The sequence below is a fragment of the Haliotis cracherodii genome, unplaced genomic scaffold (assembly GCF_022045235.1).
Source record: "Haliotis cracherodii isolate W230 unplaced genomic scaffold, xgHalCrac1.p SCAF_13, whole genome shotgun sequence".
In the NCBI taxonomy this organism is placed as follows: Eukaryota; Metazoa; Mollusca; class Gastropoda; order Lepetellida; family Haliotidae; genus Haliotis; species Haliotis cracherodii.
In genome coordinates, this window is record NW_027266268.1 from 34,378,915 (window position 1) to 34,398,184 (window position 19,270).

At 40.2% G+C, this 19,270-nt stretch overlaps 1 protein-coding gene across 1 annotated transcript in view; it reads left to right on the top strand.

Moving 5' to 3' along the window:
• LOC139459882 (protein crumbs-like) overlaps positions 1–19,270 on the top strand; it is a 134,522-nt gene that overhangs the window by 37,318 nt on the left and 77,934 nt on the right. Inside the window, exon 3 of the mRNA XM_071241596.1 lies at positions 16,246–16,371. Coding sequence (XP_071097697.1) covers positions 16,246–16,371 — 126 coding nt within the window. The remainder of the gene's footprint in view (positions 1–16,245; positions 16,372–19,270) is intronic.

A 19,270-nucleotide genomic window follows, 5' to 3' on the forward strand; every position in this document is an offset into this window, starting at 1 on the left:
TCTCTTGACACCAACAGCGGGTACCCGGGTAGGGTCAGGTTATAGGAATGTGGGTACCCAGGTAGTAAATCTGGACTTGTCCCAGCCCTAGTGCCATTGTACAAAGCAGTCTTACCCCTAAGGTGATCGTAACTCCCAAACCTTAGTTACATAAAACCTTTTCTTCAGCTAAACACTTACATGGCAAAATAAACATATGTACCCTTTTCACACACAATAAATGACATCATCATAAATTTATTTTTGAGAAATTTGATGATGAACAAAGGTGAAGATTGGATTGTTATTGGGTGAACAGTACCAGTTGTGTGGATTCACAGCCAAAGTTTGACCTCTGTGAACAGGGATACACAATAATGATAACTTGAGATGTGTTCCTGACAAGGGATTGAAATTAATGTTAGGTCGTGTACCTTTTTGTAATACTGGGGTGTTGCCACAAATCTGTCGTGCACAATCTCTGCCTTTTTTTACAACTATGTCTTTGGAATATGTTACGAGCAAGGCCATCAGGTAGAAATGTTATAGCAGTAATCAGAGTCAAGGTAGACGCAATTTATGGATAACAACTTCTTTAATACTGTAAGGCGACATTTCGGTATAGATCCTTATGCCATTGTCTTGCTTGACATGCCATGCATGGGTACTATGTGTGAAGCCCATTTCTGGTGTCCCTCGCTGTGATATTGCTGGAATGTTGCTAAAAGTGGCGTAAAACCCAACTCACTCACTCACTCTTGTCTGACACTGCCAGACTGAGAGAGCTGAACATGCCTGTTTTCTTTGTATGATGACATCTTGTGTTTGTTTGTTTGTTGTTTAACGCCGCACCCAGCAATATTCCAGCTATATGATGGCGGTCTGTAAATAATCGAGTCTGGACCAGACAATCCAGTGATTTACATCATGAACATCAATCTACGCAATTGGGATCGATGACATGCATCAACCAAGTCAGTGAGTCTGACCACCCAATCCCGTTAGTCGTCTTTTACGACAAGCATAGTCTCCTTTTACAGCAAGCATGGGTTGCTGAAGACCTTTTCTACCCCGGATCTTCACGGACATCTTGTGATCATATTTAGTTCAAATCTTTCGGTTTTTAGTGTTAGTTTTTATTCCTCAGTATTCTGGCAGAATGTTTTGTTTAGCAGCTACCTTTCTAGGTGAGCAGTTTGGTTGTTTTGTCAGCCTTAATGATAGTATCATGGCACAATAGCCTGCATATCAGCTGCTGCATGCTACAAAGCTACACACCACATATCAAATGTCAGTTGGAAATTTGATGAAGATTAAATGTGTAAATTTAACTTGTTTAATCTCACTGTTCAAAAACCTGCCATGGTCCATGGTGCACACTGGTAGTTCTCATAGTGTAACTGGAATGTCCGTTTATGCAGATTGAGGTGTAAAATAAACAGCCCAGGTGGTGTGAACCACAATGATAAACAAGTGTACCTGCCCATGCATTAAACATTACACTTAGTCAATACAGGAATATGCATGAAACCAGTACATTTCACCACTGTGGCGGAGCTTAATCACTGTACTTTCCACTAATACATTTGACAGAGATTTATCTAGGATTACAAACTAGGCCGCTCTGGCTCACAAAATGGGAAACAAAATAACATTGAGGACAGATCCGTCATTTTTGAAAGGAATGGGTCAGTAACAAAATCCTCTCTTGGTGTGTGTTGGGGGGGTCTACAACATATTACATTTGGTTTCCAAAAGAGGGAGGGAGGGTCTGGATCAACACCCACCCACCACCCCCTGGATCAACCTGGGGCTCCCCCCACTTGTATCTGCATATGAATTATTTGGTTTTGAGATTGTAATTTCACTTTTCATTCAATGCAATAATGTTAAACTAAGAGGTGATTTGTGTATCACTAATAACACAAGAAGCTTGACTTGCTATTAATGAAATGAAAACAAGTCGTTATTATTCCCAAGAGCTTATGTTAATATGTAAATTGTTTTATTGGTTTAAAGTCCAAATTTCTCAAAACTAAAGAAATGGGATGAATGTTGGCTCAAGACGGTGTCTACATTGCCACATGATCTGCGCCTGAGAAGCCCATGATAAATTATTGGTTAGATCTTCAATGCCTAGTCTTAAGAAACAATCATGTGAATCACATCCGTTGACAGATGTCCACAACAGACAGATTGTTGAATTTGTTTTTACAAAAAATCAAATGCCTCCTGATCCACATTTTTGAAAAAAAATGCATGAAATGCTAATAATTGATTTCTTGTCACTTAAAAAGGTTAAACAAATTGACAAGGAGGGGTTGAAATAGCATGTTTTCAATGAAACACAACATTTTGTCTGTTTTTTATATATTTAAAATGGCTCATCAACAGAACTAGGGCATAAATGGTCCTGACCCTGGCAGTACAACCTGAAACTGATAACGATATGACTGATAACTGATAACAAGTTCATCAAGACCAACAGACGCAGTGTTATCAGATGGTATGAAATATTGAGATAAAACTGATAAAAGTATATGAAATTCATCATTGATGTAACTTATCATGCTTTCGATCTTGAAATTGAAGATGCTTTCAGTTCTATTTTTGAATCTCTATGGAAACAGTGACAAATCTATGAGTATATATATAAACAATTTAGACTGTAATGCTATCTGTGTGCAAGGAAACTGTTTGGCAAAGTCGTTGCATGTGTAGGTACATTGCAAGAAGAAGATAGCTGCTAATATGTTGCCGACCAGTGTTAAACATGCAATAATTCTCCTAATGTCCACCTCTGTACAGCAACACTTACAATGACCCTGTACTGGCCTTTCTCCAAGGCTGTACTGAAAGAAAAGTTCATGGGTGTGTGGTAATTCTATCCTCCGAATACGCAGGTCTAGATATATGGACAGAACAGCCTTGTGAAATCCAGTCTAAGGACTCCAGTCTCTTATAAGGACAACTTGTTCTTATTATTTACATAATCTAGAAATTATGATTTAAACTAATAATTATTGCTTTAGAGACTTAAGCAAGTCTAACCGTCTACTCGCAATGTGAAATTCTCATGTCTATTGCTCATTAAGGAAACCCTACATGAGATGTGTTATGTACAATGCAGTTCCCCCGGTTTGTACATACCTCCAGATCAAGCATAACTGTTTTAAGAATTATCTCGTGTTTGTATTCAGTCTCATTATAATCAGATCTTGTGCTGTGATTTCATACCTTGCTAGATCAGGATCAGAAAAGCCATTCAAGGTCGTGTCAGGTGAACACTGAGCTAACTTTGAACGCCCAGTCTAAATGAATATGTGGGTTGTTCAGCAAATCAGATGTCACATTTCTATGTATAAAGATTCAGTGACAAAAAGCTCACCACTAGATTGTATGACAAGAGGGATGATTTTAACTTTCCAACTTTGAAATTTCAAAGAACATCATCTGGCTGAAAAGTTGTTTGATGAGCATGTGAAGGTGGCAACATTCAAGGTCGCAGCACACCTTTCAAAAAGCTTTATGCAGACATATGGAGGACATTTCCAAATGTGATGCATCAGTGACAAAACTTATGTCAAATGCAATTTCCCATTTTGACTTGTACCATGTGTTCCCCTGTTTTCTCAGGTGAACAATTGACTTGCCTTTGCATGTGTTCGTGATGGGTGCCATTGGTGGGCAGGAGAAGCTCACCTTTTCATGACCACCTGGTATCATCACTATCTGATAGCAATTCACATGCCTATGATGAAGTCAGAATTGTGTGATGGACTCTGCTTTGAGCTGAGCTTTCTCATGATGATGGAAATGGGTTTTTTGCTTTTAGTTAAATGATTCAGCTTCTTTTCTTTACAATCTTGATTCGTAAAGTTCAGAAAATATATACAACACAAATGTCCCCTCTATAGTAATTATATGCTTTTTGGTGTAGATGGCATGATGCTCAGAAACGACAGGGTCTATGCCGCAGAAATGGGCTTCACACATAATACGCATGTAGGAATAAAGCCCTGGTCTTTGCATGACGAGTCAAGGCTTTAACCCCTAGGCTACCCCTTTGGTACTTGAAGGTGTGTGGTTTAAGACCAAGGACTAAAGGCTGGCAATAAACCTTAGCTTATTCCCATTTTAAATTTGTAGTATTAGTTTCCTGATATACTGATAAAAATACATATAGCTTGAAAAGTCAGTATCTTATGCAGCCTTAGAAATAAGCGACTCCTCGTAGCCCCGTGGCAGGTCGATCTTGTGTCGGGCCTGACGGCCGCCGGTAAATAATCGAGTCTGGAGCAGACAATCCAATGATCGATATTATGAGCAATGATCCATGCTGTTGGGGGTACTATGGTAGTTTCAAATTTGTATGGGTCCTTATGGCCTCAGTTAATTTGTGTTGATTTATTTGCCACGAGGGCCTGATGAGTTCAGTCAGGGCCCGGGGCGGTCAGGTAGACTAGTGGTTAAAGCGTTCTCTAGTCACGCCGAAGACCCGGGTTCGAATCCCGACATGGGTACAATGTTCGAAGCCCATTTCTGGTGTCCCCCGCCGTGATATTGCTGGAATATTGCTAAAAGTGGCGTAAAACCAAACTCACTCACTCACTCACTCAGGGCCTGCTGCTTCTGAAGTCTGTGGGTCCTGATCATGCTGATGGCAGTCTGGCAATTTTTTTATTTCAATCACTAAACAGATGTGTTTACAAATTTGTCATACATCTGGGAGTTTTTTTATTGACCTGTTTGGTTTTTTTTTTGTGTGTTGTGTTTGTTTGTTTGTGTGTTGTTTTTTTTTTGGGGAGGGTGGAGGGGGGAGGGGGATAATAATTTCATGACAAAGCTTTGCCTTCAAATGGAGCATAATGTTGTCTCTCTGTAAATACTGACATGGTTGTATTGATCTGATGCATGAGGAATCTCTTCTGGCAGTTATTTTGGGGAGTTGACATTTAAAGCAATACATCTCAGCTCCATACATATACCTCCACCATGTCTACATGCACTTGCCACCACTCCCCGGAGGGCTGTCAGCTCAATGTTTGCCTCGTGGCATTTACAAATAATTCAGCTGGAGTTCCAGGACACACAAACTCATGGAGACATTCTCATTTATGATGCATCACCATTAATTTCTGTTCCTAAATTGTCATGGAATCTTCCAGCTGCCTTTGTCTTGCTTTGCACTTTCATGGATCTCCTGTCATGCTGATCCGCTTCCCTCAATGCCAGGAATCAATACAAGTCTTAATAATGTATCCTATTTTCTAGAAGTTCGCCGCCTCAGTAATTATTCATGGTATCGGTTTCTTTAAGGAAGAATAACTTCCTTTATCTTTTTCATGTTTTTATCACTAGTTTCTGATGCTGCAAAATAAAAAAAGTACAAGAATCTCATTGAGAAAATACAGGATTTTCTTCTGGAAAACATAACTTCTTTGAGAGGGATTTAGAAGTTGGAGTACTTAAAGTAAGGATAAGATACATCGTTCCTAATCGTAATAGAGAAGTGCTCATCCATATATCTTATCCTTACTTAAAAGATACTTTAAAACTCTAGACAGCATCAAAGTTTGGTGTATTGTGTCCTGTTTTTATCAAAATATGAATTAATAATTATTGATACGTTTAATCGGTAAAAATTGAGATTTCCAGTGTTTCGTTCAGAAAATGGCAGTGGTATTATTATTCATATTTCTAAATATCATTTAATCAAGCATGTTTTATCTCAACAACACTTTTTGCATTAACACTAGTTGTAAGGGTTTATGTTTTGGTTTGTCAATAACATATTTATCATAATAACAGTGTCATTCTAATTACAAACAAAAGCACATAAAATCTTTCAATTGATGTCATTGATTTTCATGGATCCTATTACCGGGCAGTAAACGTGAAACCGAGAAGGAGTAGAGATTTAAAGTAAACTCCATTGTTAGGGCAATTCCAGCATTAATCATTCAGTGGGTGGACGTACCAAATCTGAAGCATTGCGTTACAAATGTTGTCAGGGTGTCCTGTTAGTTGGGAGTCACCGGTAATGATGTTCATTAGGCTGTTTGTCAGCCTAATTAGCTAATAGTCCACATTCCGCCTGGCTGATTTCACCCCTCGTTAATTAATTGGTTGATTTATTGGTTGGTTTGCCTGGTATGTTTGACCTACCTGGTTGTAATTGATAGGCTTTGATGATGGAAGTTATGCGTGAAGGAGTCTGATGGGTATCTGAGCAGTGTCAGTTCTGATGATGCGAGGTCATCATTTGTCACAGTGGTTCCTGATGTCATATGGATGGTGTAATGTGATGACTCATTGTGTGGTTCAGCGGACAGATTGTCAAGTTACCAGGAATTCTATTATGTATAGTTTGAATAATGCCTTATAGAATCATCCTCAAATTCCTTGCAGTTTGCCTCTGACAGGACTCACCATTTAATAACATTGAGGGGTCGGTCGGGTGACCTAGCGGTTTAAGCTTCCGTTCGTCATGTGGAAGACCTGGGTTCGATTCCCGTCATCGGTATGTTAGGTAGTGTACCTTTCTGTAATACAGGGTGTTGCCACAAATCTGTCGTGCACAATCTCTGCCTTTTTTTACAACTATGTCTTGAAATATGTTGGAAGCAAGGCCATCAGGTAGAATAGCAGTAATCAGAGTCAAGGTAGACACAATTTATGGATAACAACTTTTTAAAAATACTGTAAGGCGACGTTTCAGTATAGATCATTACAGCGTTGTCTTGCTTGACATGCCATGCATGGGTACAATGTGTGAAGCCCATTTCTGGTGTCCCCTGCCGTGATATTGCTGGAATGTTGCTAAAAGTGGCGTAAAACCATACTCACTCACTCACTCATAACCTAGAGGGGACATGGGCTATTCAACTATTCTCTGAAAGGAACATATTTCACAGAAAAAAGGTCTTTTTTAACTATCTAAATAAAATATGATAGAAAGCAGCCCAGAGAGTCTCCGATAAAGAATTGCCTAGTATCAAAGGAAGCTTTTCATGTTAAGTTTGTTACAACTGTTACATACGGGCGAGGTAATAAATTTAAACAAATGCAATAAAAATTTTGAACAGACTGACTGGTTAACATGTTGCAACTTCAGAAACTGATAGACACAAAGCACTTTGAAAACAGGATGCTCTAAAGAAGATTTGTGAAGGCTTTGTGTTCTCAATGTAACGACATGATTTGCATGATGCTTACACTCCAACTCCAGGCAATAGTCCATCAAAACCTGTTCTCTATCAGAGTTGAAATGAACACGATGAGCCACAGAAATTATCTGAAACATGATACTCCCCCAAAATATTCTAAAGCAACATGATGCACTAAAGAAATATTCTAAAGCGGACAGAATCAACTCAACTCATTTCAAATTCACTTTATTACAGCAGATCATAGAATGATATCACCATACCACAGATACAAGTTTAAACAAACAGCATGATGTGAGATGGGGTGACTGCCAATGTTCACATGCTTGCTATGCTTCACCTGTCAGGCAGGACTACGTTGGTATTTACTTCACTGATGTCACGCAGATTCTTGTGTGTAGGAGGAGGGTGGCCTTCACCTTGGCTGTGGTCATGCATGGCAGGCATACCTTGAACATCAGCCTTTCAACATTAAGAGTGCAATGTTAGGTACAGTTTCCGAATCATTTAAATACGTCAAATAATATCTCAAAATTCTAAATAATATGAATCAAATTTAATGAAGTCTTTGTTTTGTCTAACCATCCATCTGTTTTGTTGTGTTTCCCTACCCATTCAGAAAATATGTATCTTCATTTCTGAGGGGGGTGGTGGGGTAGCCTTGTGGTTAAAGTGTTTGCTCGTCACGCCAAAGACCTGGGTTTGATTCCCCACATGGATACAAATTAATGTGTGAAGTCCATTTCTTTTGTCCCTGCCGTAATATTGCTGGAATATTGCTAAAAGCGGCGTAAAACCATACTCGCTAACTCATTTCTGAGGACCGGTATTAATTGAAAAGTAGATAAAACATATGTTCTGACATCGTCAAGTGACATAAAGATTCTAGGAATTATAAAAACAATGCTGAATCATTGTCCACACCTTCAGACGTGGCCATGGTGCCGAACTAGTGCCAAGGTCAGGGGTTCAGACTGCATTCAAACTGGATTCTCAACTCCCTGGGGGGTATACAACTCCAGCTGCCTGTAAGAGGATTGCACATTCACGATACCAGCTCATCCAGCCTGGTCATCCATACCCATTGATCTGAGAGACAAAATATTTATGTTTAGGAGGAGGCTGATATTTTGGTTAAATCATTGATCGTCATCTGCTTGATGACGTACAGTTGTTTCTCTGAAAAGAGGAGCCAAACAAAAAAAAGTCACGTCACCTTTTTCTCAGGATGTCCAGCATGTCACCAGCGAGTAATATTTTTGAAAACCTGAGGCAAAATTAGTTGATTACATTTTTCCAGGATTTTCTGCAACAAGCTGACTCATGGAACAAACTGTCCCAGCCGACCCAAAATATTGCCAAGCACCTGTCTGGGATAGCATACAAGTTGCTAACAAGATTTGTAAATACACCAAAACGAACTTGTGCTTGTGAGATGAATGAACATAGTAAATAGTTCTTAAGAGATCATCACCACAGCATGGCATGAAATTCAATGCTGCTGTCTTGTAGGTTTATTGGTGGGAAGACCGCCTCCGTGGTCTAGTGGTAGAGCGTCTGACTGGAGAGCAGAAGGTCTGGGGTTCAATCCCTGGCCGAGTCATATCAAAAGACGGTACTTGTTGTTACCCTGTCTGGTGCTTGGCATTAAGGGGCTAAAACAAGGACTTGTCGGCTCGGAGTCAGTATCTTGTGTCTGAGTGGGGTATTCATGTTAAACTGCAGCATGATATCTCAGTGGGCTAGCACTATAAATTGGCATCAGTTCGGACTAGTACAATAAGCCACATACACACATGCATGCACGTCACTATATAAGTGCAATAATCTTGGACGCGACGTTAAACCCCATTTCACCTCTCCTCACCTCACCTCACCTTATTGGTGGGAGATATTGAATCTCGACAGAGCAGTGTTGTGCAGTGTCTGGGTGTTCATTTTCTACCATTGCCAGAAAAATAATTCACATTAAATATTGAATACTGTATTATATGTAACTGCCTCCATGGTCTAGGGGATGGAGAGTCTACCTGGAGAGTGGAAGATTGGTCATCGATTCCGGCCACGTAATAACCAAAGACGTGAAATGATGGTACTTGATGTTTCTCTGCCTGGTGGTCCACATTAAGGAGATCAAACAAGGACTTGTTAGCTCGGAGTCAGTGTACTGTGTCTGAGTGGGGTATCCATGTTAAACTGCAGCATGGTATCTTGGTTGGCTGGCTTGCACTACAAAAACAGCACTCCCCCCCCCCCCCCCCCCTACACTTGTGTGCATAGTCATCGCTATATAAGTGGAATAACCTTGAACGTGACATTAACCTCATTTCACCCCACCTTTTGATAAAAAGACTGGACCCATTCACTACAATGAAAAGTTGAGTTGGAGCATGGTAAACTGTGGCATGGTATCTCAATAGCTAGCACTATCAAACTGGCATTAGTCACACACACGCACTATGTTAAACCCCATTTCACCGCACCCATACGATATGGAGTTGTTGAAAATGTAATTATTTGAAAATAATATTGTAGATCCAGGTCATGTAACTTGTTAATATCAGAAATTCTTCAGAAGCATAATCCATAATGATTTGGGGAGAAACAATACACAATATTTTGAACCATTGTCCAGCAATACTGTGAAGTTTTGTTTTTGTTTGTTTGTTGTTTAACGCCGCACCCTGCAATATTCCGGCTATATGACGGCGGTCTGTAAATAATTGAGTCTGGACCAGACAATCCAATGATTGATATCATGAGCATCGATCCACACAAATGAGATACAATGACATGCATCAACCAAGTCAGCAAGCCTGACCACATGAACCTGTTAGTCACCTTTTACGGCAAGCATGGGTTGCTGAGGACCTATTCTACCACGGATCTTCACAGGTATACTTTTATACCATTGTAGATTGTCACCCATATAACCATTTAAAATCACTCAATTGTTTGTTTGTTGGAAAGAATGGAACAGTTTATTTTTATCAAACCCATCGTCAATAAAACCAACAATGTCGAATACGTTTTTAAATTTCATATTTTTAATACAGGTAAATATTATTCCAGATAATTGCTGTATACATGGTATAGGCCAATGAGACACTAATTATATAAAAATACAGTCATCTAAATATATGGCCAAGTAATGATTTGACAATACAAGCCACGGATGTGGCATTGGATACTTATGCATACTAATAGGTAAATATATAAAAAATATAGTAATTTATTAAAATATAAAAATAGTGAGAAAAGTATAATAAAATATTTTAAAAATATATAGAAAAGGCAACGTATACAAAAATGGCTCAAGTAATATATGGCATCTAATAAGTCTATAATATGATGTGATTAGGATATGCTACACATTTTGTTTTTATTTATTCATTATTCATGCTTTTACATAAACTTATAGACTTTACAGGTCTCTCAGGCAACAATTATTAGATTAAATCAAAATTTCTAGATTCTGTAAATAATAAGAACAAGTTGTCCCTATAAGAGACTGGGGTCCATAGACTGTCCACATATCTAGACTTTAAGAAGAGAACTTATGGATGTCAACTTCTTTATTGTGAGGAACACAACATTTTGGTGTATATACTTACTCCCTCATCAGAAACATGGTGTTCTTCACAATAAAGAAATTGACATACATAAATTCTCTTCCTTATGTGTGTCACTAGTAAATGCAGCCTTTCAAAGACTTGATATCTAGACTTGCCTATTAGGAGGATAGAATTTCTACACATCCATGGACGTTTCTTTCAGTACAGCCTTGGAGCAAGGCTAATAAACTGACTCCTGTGCACATGCACTGTCACAGTCCTGAAGGCTGCCTCTGGGTGCTGGAAAGAGAACCTGGTTCTTTTGTTTAATAATCTGTCATCAAACAATAGGCAGCTCCGACCTTGTGCACCTCGGCCGGCCCAAGGGGTCACATTCTCCTGGATTGAGGGCTGTGAAATAGTCCATAAACCAACAGTGTGACAGTGGCTCGCAAGTTGGTCCAGTGCTGTGTTTCCGAAAGGAGCCTATGCATTTTGTTGATTGTGCCCATGTTTTGCAAAATTATGTTAATATTGAGTTTACCCAAAAAGTTTTGTTTTTTGTGAGGGTTGTTTTCAGCTACAGCTCTGTTCCAGTTATTTTGTAGTGATTAAAGGAAATAATTGAATCAGGGACAGATGCATGTTGTCAAGGTGACACAGTCAGCAAGTCCACATTGCTACCAGGGCAGTGAGGTAGTCTAGTGGTTAAAGTGGTCGCTCATCTCACTGAAGGCTCAGTTCGATCCCCAACATGGGTTCAATGTGTGAAGCCAATTGCTTGTGTCTCTGGCCGTGATATTGATTGATTACTCGCTCGCTCACTCACTCAGTGAGTGAGTGAGTCTGGGTGACATGACTGTACTCAGAGATAGAAGTGTGTGCCACAAGGCACTCACAAAGATTTTCAGATGTGCCATTTGGAATTTAAACATGTTGAATGTGCAAACATGCAGAAGTATCTTTGATCAATATTCAAACTTCAAACTTGATTAATGTCATTTTGCCATGAGCTAGATGTTAAATTACGTAATTGTAATTACCGAATTCGACGTAATAAGCGCCCCGCTCTAATAAGCGCCCACGGCAATGTTTGCTAATATATTGGCTAGTGAACAATCCCAATTAGCACCCCTTTCGATTGATCAATGTACACAAGACTTATTTATTCGCATATAATACGCACTCGTGTGTTCTATGCACATTTAATTATGGGCAATTAAATTCTGGAAAAATATATCTGTCGTACATAAACACTTCAGGCTGTCAGCATAAACGACGAAATTTATCTTTCAAATCTGTTTTTTTCTACAAAAATAATATTCCAACAACAGCCCCCTAATTCTAATTTTGAGAGCGCCCTGGGCGCTTATTACGTCGAATACGGTAATCAAGTTTGCTGCAATGATTGTTAAGTCCTCATTGTCCAGTGGCATTTGAGGGCTGTTTTTGAGAACCAGTTCTCAATGCTTCAATTTTGCTTTAAATTGGAACTGAATAAAACTATGAATACACAATGCCTTTTTGAATAAAACCGACAGAAAGTGTACTACCTGCAACCTCAGAGGATCAGCAAATAAAGTTGATTCTAAACCTCTTGACTATTCTGAATTGTCATGTGTGTCTCCAGTTTGCCTGTGCAAGCCGTATGTCCATGGCTTCATGCAGTGAACATCACCACAAGGTATTGTTGTTAAAGAATAGGATCTTTCCCAGCTGAAATGGCGATGGAGTGACCATTGTTTACCACTGCCGGTATTTTGCACCACAGAGTAGCATGGTAAATTTGACCATGGTCTACCAAGGTCAATGACCATTTATCACCAAATTCCGTTTTGCCACTTACCATGGACATGGTACACCATGGTCTCTATATGGTATAGGGGGACACGGGTGGCCCAGTCATCTAAGGCGCCGCGATTTGCTGTGTTGCGTCCCTTGGGCAGGCCAGAAACCTATGATTGTGGGTTCGAATCCCGGTTCGCCCCGATTATGTTTCTAGGTTTGTCAGCACCATACCCGTGCTCGTGGGTTTCACCGAAGTGGTAAACGTGTGAGACCTGCATCACTTTGGGCTGACACGCTGTGATATAACTGGAATACTGTTAAAGGCGGCGTTAAACCCAACTCACTCACTCACTCACTCACTATATGGTATACCATGGTAAATGACCATTAAAAAGCACCTAAAAGGTCACCATGGTATACCACGATGTACACAAGCTCATTCCTTAATTGGTTTCCCCTTCAGCATGTATTCAGACTCGGAACATATTTTAGCCATGTCATTTTAACACTGCCATTCAGTCACTCCACTACGGGGAATATCAAATTCTAACACAAGGAATTTCAAACTCTGTAAATTCTTTTCAGATGTAGTGTTAATCCCAACTCACCTATTGTGTGTGTCTTGTGACATGTATGTTTGACAATCACTGTGAGGCTGGGTAAACTTGGTAAACATTTGATATGAGTGTTTGTTTTTTAAGGATCTAAGAACATCTTTATTGGGAGGTATCTCATTGACATAGTAATGCATTGTTAGGGATGTCAATTAGCCTGGCCTGTCTGCTTGACATTCCTCTCCCAGCAGTGGAATCTGTCAAAACATCTGGTGCAGTTGTGTCTGTTTGTTTAGATGGACATGCTTCTCAATCGTGTCGTCTTTATGAATGAAATATTTTAGACCCCACTTTGTTAAATGACACAAATGTTTCACGTGAACTAAAGTATGTTGTGTATTGAGGATAATTATAGAATAGCCCTTGTTACAGCTGATGGTTTTTGCCTCGGCTTAGAGTCAGTGTTGAGTCAATATGTGATGTGACTGTGAAGTATGTGGTCCAGCCAGTCACAGATCTGTGATTATTCTCCGTTCCCTTCTGTCTGGTTAGGGACTAGTTCAGTACACTACACAATCTGTCCAGACTTTTTTTGTAAATAAATGTTCCTCTTTTTAGCAAATATTCAGATAGGATGAACACATGGGGAAGTCGGACAAAGCATGGCATGTGACATCTTTTTTTTATATTTGACAATTTGTTTAGCTCTTTTTTCGGTGTGTGAAGTTACAATTGTTTGTTGTAAGAGTAGCATCAGACGAATTTTGGAGACTGAAGTCTTCCCAATGCGAGAGTGTAGGGTTGGCTAGTTATTAAATGGCCAGGATGTCAACGGTTCTGTGTGGTTTTGAATCATGCTTAAAAATCATTTCCAAGTGCGACGTCACACCTTTATTTCACAGATGATTCCAAAACAATTTATAGAGCTCCACACAGCGAAGTTGACAATGCAATCGCTGCGCAGAGTAAGCTGTTTTTTATTAGTGGCAGACTGAAGAGAAAGTTTGCGTGTGTTTCTTACAAAAGGTTACAAAATACTTATTGCCAGCTTTGTTGGAGCCAGTGTTTATCATAGCCTGGAATACAATATAAATTTGCCTTGGCCATATGAATCAAATCACTCTCCTACCCAGAGTCCCTTGCAACAATTCTCGTACCTCTGTCACATCTTCACATCTTACACAGTCCATTCATTAGGTTTTCATTAGTTTCACTTTGGATGGATCTACACATTTAGATAAACACTGTCATGTCATGGTAACTTTCATTGAGAAAATATCATAAAACGTGAAAAACTATTTCAATTTTTTTATTTATCCTACACATGCTGTCATCAAAGCCCTGAGGAGAGCTAGCGATACGGCCACACTGATATGTAAAAATACACAAAGATACATATATCATCCACCTCACTATCTACATAATTATGCAAAACAATATGTACAGCGCACAGAAAGGATTGCATTAGGCCTGTCTGCTTACATTTTGAAATATCTGCATTTGTGTTACAAACAAAAAGAAAAGTCTGGTCATATGATTGCCTAAACCTGCGCTGTGGTCACTGAAGCAGAAACTTCTATCATGATATAAGCTGAGCAGAGCTGAATAAGCTTGGGAGTTATTGGCAATTGTTAACAAACAATTCTTCTGTTTGCTGGAAGAGTGGCATCAGACAAAGGTTGGAGATTCAGTGTGGGAGCAGTAGGGTAGGCTAGTGGTTGAGGTGTTTGCTGGAAGAGTGGCATCAGATGAAGGTTGGAGATTCAGTGTGGGAGTAGTAGGGTAGGCTAGTGGTTGAGGTGTTTGCTGGAAGAGTGGCATCAGACGAAGGTTGGAGATTCAGTGTGGGAGCAGTAGGGTAGGCTAGTGGTTGAGGTGTTTGTTCTGCAAGATGAAAACCAGCCATTCTAACATTATGAACAATGTGGGAAACCTATTCATAGTGGTCCCTCCTAAAAGCTGCATAGAACCTCTATGTCCAGTTTCCACCCTTTGCCAAACTTGGCTGGAATTTCTGGTCTCAATTGTAGCGCCCTCAGTGGCTATTACGAGTTATGTCCCTTCTATGTACTCCCTACTGACCAATCAGATTCCACCTCTCATATCTCTGCACATGCACCTAACAAAATGGCAGCGCCAAAACAATTTCATCGATAATAGAGATCTTTATTGCAATAAAACGGGTTTTATCTCGCGAAGTCCTCAATTCACTTGAATACCTTAATTACAAACATGAAAAGATTTGGAAAATATCTGTCCATGCCGAGTTGATAGTACATATGCTCTGGAAATCCTGCAATCAAATGAACGGCGGTTGCCATGTTGTTTATGAACCAAATATCTATTTCGTTATGGGTTTTTGATTGGACTATGCATAGACTTTGAAGACACTCAGTCATATGTCACTTGCCGTAGAATTGTATTCAATTTTTTACATTTCTCTAGGACCCCCACTTACAGGCTTTCAGTCTGTTCATATATCTGTGATGGCTTGGCCTCTAATCTATGAATTCATTGTGCTGGGTTGTGTCCCTATGGCACACAACTTATGGTCATGGGTTCAACTCCTGGTTTGCCTTGATAATGTTTCTAGGTTTGTTAGCACCATACCCGTGCTCATGTGTTTCACCAAAGTGGTAAGCATCTAACCTGTATGATTTCAGGCTTTCCTCCCACATCAAGATGTTATGTTGTGATGTAACCAGAATACTGTTCAAACTGGCATCAAACCAAACTCACTCTAATCCATGTTTCTTGGCTGCATTGCTTCATGTCTGTAAAACACTGGCTTTAAATATGTTGTGAAAAGGAAACCAGACAGGTGACAGTTTGTTTGCATATTTCAACTGAATCAAGACGCGATTTGTTTCTTATTTTTTCATGATTTTTCAATGTTTATAATGTCTGAATGTGGGCAGGTAACTTTGAGTGAGTGAGTGAGTGAGTATGGTTTTACGCCGCTTTTAGCAATATTCCAGCAACATCACGGCAGGGAACACCAGAAATGGGCTTCACACATTGTACCCATGTCGGCAATCGAACCCAGGTCTTCAGCGTGACGAGCGAACGCTTTAACCACTAGGCTACCCCACCGCCCCAGGTAACTTTGAAGATGGGCAGGCAGTTTTATAGGTCACCTGCCCGACTGTCCTTTTGAGTTTTAAAATTCTTTCAAACACTGCATGGTGTTGACTGTTGCAGGGGACGGCGACATTGACAACTGCTGGAACAACCCGTGCCACCAGGGCAGATGTGTGGACGGATACAAGAACTTCACCTGTGTGTGTCCCCATAATTACAACGGAACCTACTGTGAGAATGATTTATGTAAGTAACACAACTTTCTGTTGCCAATATATATAGGACTATAGTTATTCTGCCATGGCTGGTGCGTTTTGCCACACACAACCTTCTTTGTCATGCCATGACAGATTAACCATAGTAATATGAATTACCGTATTCGACATAATAAGCGCCCAGGGCGCTCTCAAAATTGGAAATAGGGGGCTCCTATTAGAATATTATTTTGGTGAAAAACAACAGGGTTGAAAGATCATTAATTTCGTGGTTTATGCTGACAGCCTGAAAAGTTTATATACCACAGATATTATTTTTCCAGAAATGAATTGCCCATAATTAAGGGTGCATATAACAAACGTATTATTCACGAATAAATAGTCTTGTGTACAAAATACCAATCGGAAGGGGTGCTTATTGGGATTGTTCAGTAGCGAATATATTAGCAAATATCGCCATGGGCGCTTATTAGAGCGGGGCTCTTACTACGTCGAATACGGTAATCAGGTGTTGCATTGTTTATGACTGATTTGTCAGGACCATACCCCTACTAGTGTTGTCAGCATAGTTTTAAACATATACTACTACTGTCTCTTTAGATCTTTCCTTCAATATTCAACTGACACGCAGAAATAAATTTCAAAGTATTTTTAAGCTCAACTCGCGAACTATGTAGTCAAAAATGTAAATATGCTCATCGCCAAAAGAAACAGGAACCATAGAAACATAGAGGAGTATGTATGTTAAGCGGAGATTTTCCAATGTGTACCAGTTAATGACAAAATAAACAGCCAAGTGTTACCATAAAGTGTCTTTATTCTTATCACGATATGCTGCACATGATTTCCAAACTTTACACACTAATCCTGCATAAGACTAATGGTGCATCTCAAATCATGGATCTATGATGTCACATGTGATGTGTTCATGAGCATGGGTTCACACAACATACTGGGCGGTAGGGTAGCCTAGTGGTTAAAGCGTTCGCTCGTCACGCCGAAGACCCGGGTTCGATTCCCGACATGGGTACAATGTGTGAAGCCCATTTCTAGTGTCCCCTGCCGTGATATTGCTGGAATATTGCTAAAAGCGGCGTAAAACCATACTCGCTCGCTCGCTCGCTCACTCACTCACTCACTCACTCACTCACTCACTCACTCACTCACTCACTCACTCACTCACTCACTCACTCACTCACTCACTCACTCACTCACACAACATACCAGTATTTTCATACATTGAACCAATATAATACCTCTTGAGTGTGAGTAAGTCTATATATATTAACCAACATAGATTGGTATTCCTGTTTCTTTTGTGGTGAGTATATTGTCCTGTTTCTTATTGATAAACTTCACTTCATAAGGGACAAAATATTCAATATAATTCCGGAGAGGAACAAGAATTGATATTACCAATTTGAATTACAAAAACATCCATATGATATGAGTATACTTGAATTACCTACTGACTTACTCACTAACACTTCCTAGCAGCTGTTGGTCAGAGCCGTATTCTTGGTATCAGCTAATGCTAGTATGCACTGTGGTGTGTGCTGATGTTGGTTAGGTCTCGGGCAAACTAATCAGTATGTAGAACTGTCAATACGGCTTTGTTCCCATGGCGTGGCCCACTTTCAGTGTTTCTGCACCTTTGTGTGGAGCACGGAGACCTGCAATGGAAGATTGTACCTGTTCTTAAGGTGTTGGAATCTCGTTACCACGTCTCAGGATTGTGTTTGTGTGACATGGCAGTGTGGGTTAGGGTGAAATACAGAGATGTGTGGGTTAGGGTGAAATACAGAGAGGTGTGGGTTAGGGTGAAATACAGAGAGGTGTGGTTTAGGCTGAAATATAGAGAGGTGTGGGTTAGGCTGAAATATAGTGAGGTGTGGGTTAGGCTGAAATACAGAGAGGTGTGGGTTAGGCTGAAATACAGAGAGGTGTGGGTTAGGATGAAATACTGAGAGGTGTGGGTTAGGCTGAAATACAGAGAGGTGTGGGTTAGGCTGAAATACAGAGAGGTGTGGGTTAGGCTGAAATACTGAGAGGTGTGGGTTAGGCTGAAATACAGAGAGGTGTGGGTTAGGCTGAAATACAGAGAGGTGTGGGTTAGGCTGAAATACAGAGAGGTGTGGGTTAGGCTGAAATACAGAGAGGTGTGGGTTAGGCTGAAATACTGAGAGATGTGGGTTAGGCTGAAATACAGAGAGGTGTGGGTTAGGCTGAAATACTGAGAGGTGTGGGTAAGGCTGAAATACAGAGAGGTGTGGGTTAGGCTGAAATACTGAGAGGTATGGGTTAGGGTGAATTACAGAGAGGTGTGGGTTAGGCTGAAATACTGAGAGGTATGGGTTAGGGTGAAATACAGAGAGGTGTGGGTTAGGCTGAAATACTGAGAGGTATGGGTTAGGGTGAATTACAGAGAGGTGTGGGTTAGGCTGAAATACTGAGAGGTATGGGTTAGGGTGAATTACAGAGAGGTGTGGGTTAGGGTGAAATACTGAGAGGTGTTAGACATGTTGAAATACAGAGAGGTGTGGGTTAGGCTGAAATACTGAGAGGTATGGGTTAGGGTGAATTACAGAGAGGTGTGGGTTAGGGTGAAATACAGAGAGGTGTGGGTTAGGGTGAAATACAGAGAGGTGTGATTAGGCTGAAATACAGAGAGGTGTGATTAGGCTGAAATACAGAGAGGTGTGGGTTAGGGTGAAATACTGAGAGGTGTGGGTTAGGGTGAAATACAGAGAGGTGTGATTAGGGTGAAATACTGAGAGGTGTGATTAGGGTGAAATACTGAGATGTGTGGGTTAGGGTGAAATACAGAGAGGTGTGGGTTAGGGTGAAATACTGAGAGGTGTGATTAGGGTGAAATACAGAGAGGTGTGATTAGGCTGAAATACAGAGAGGTGTGATTAGGCTGAAATACA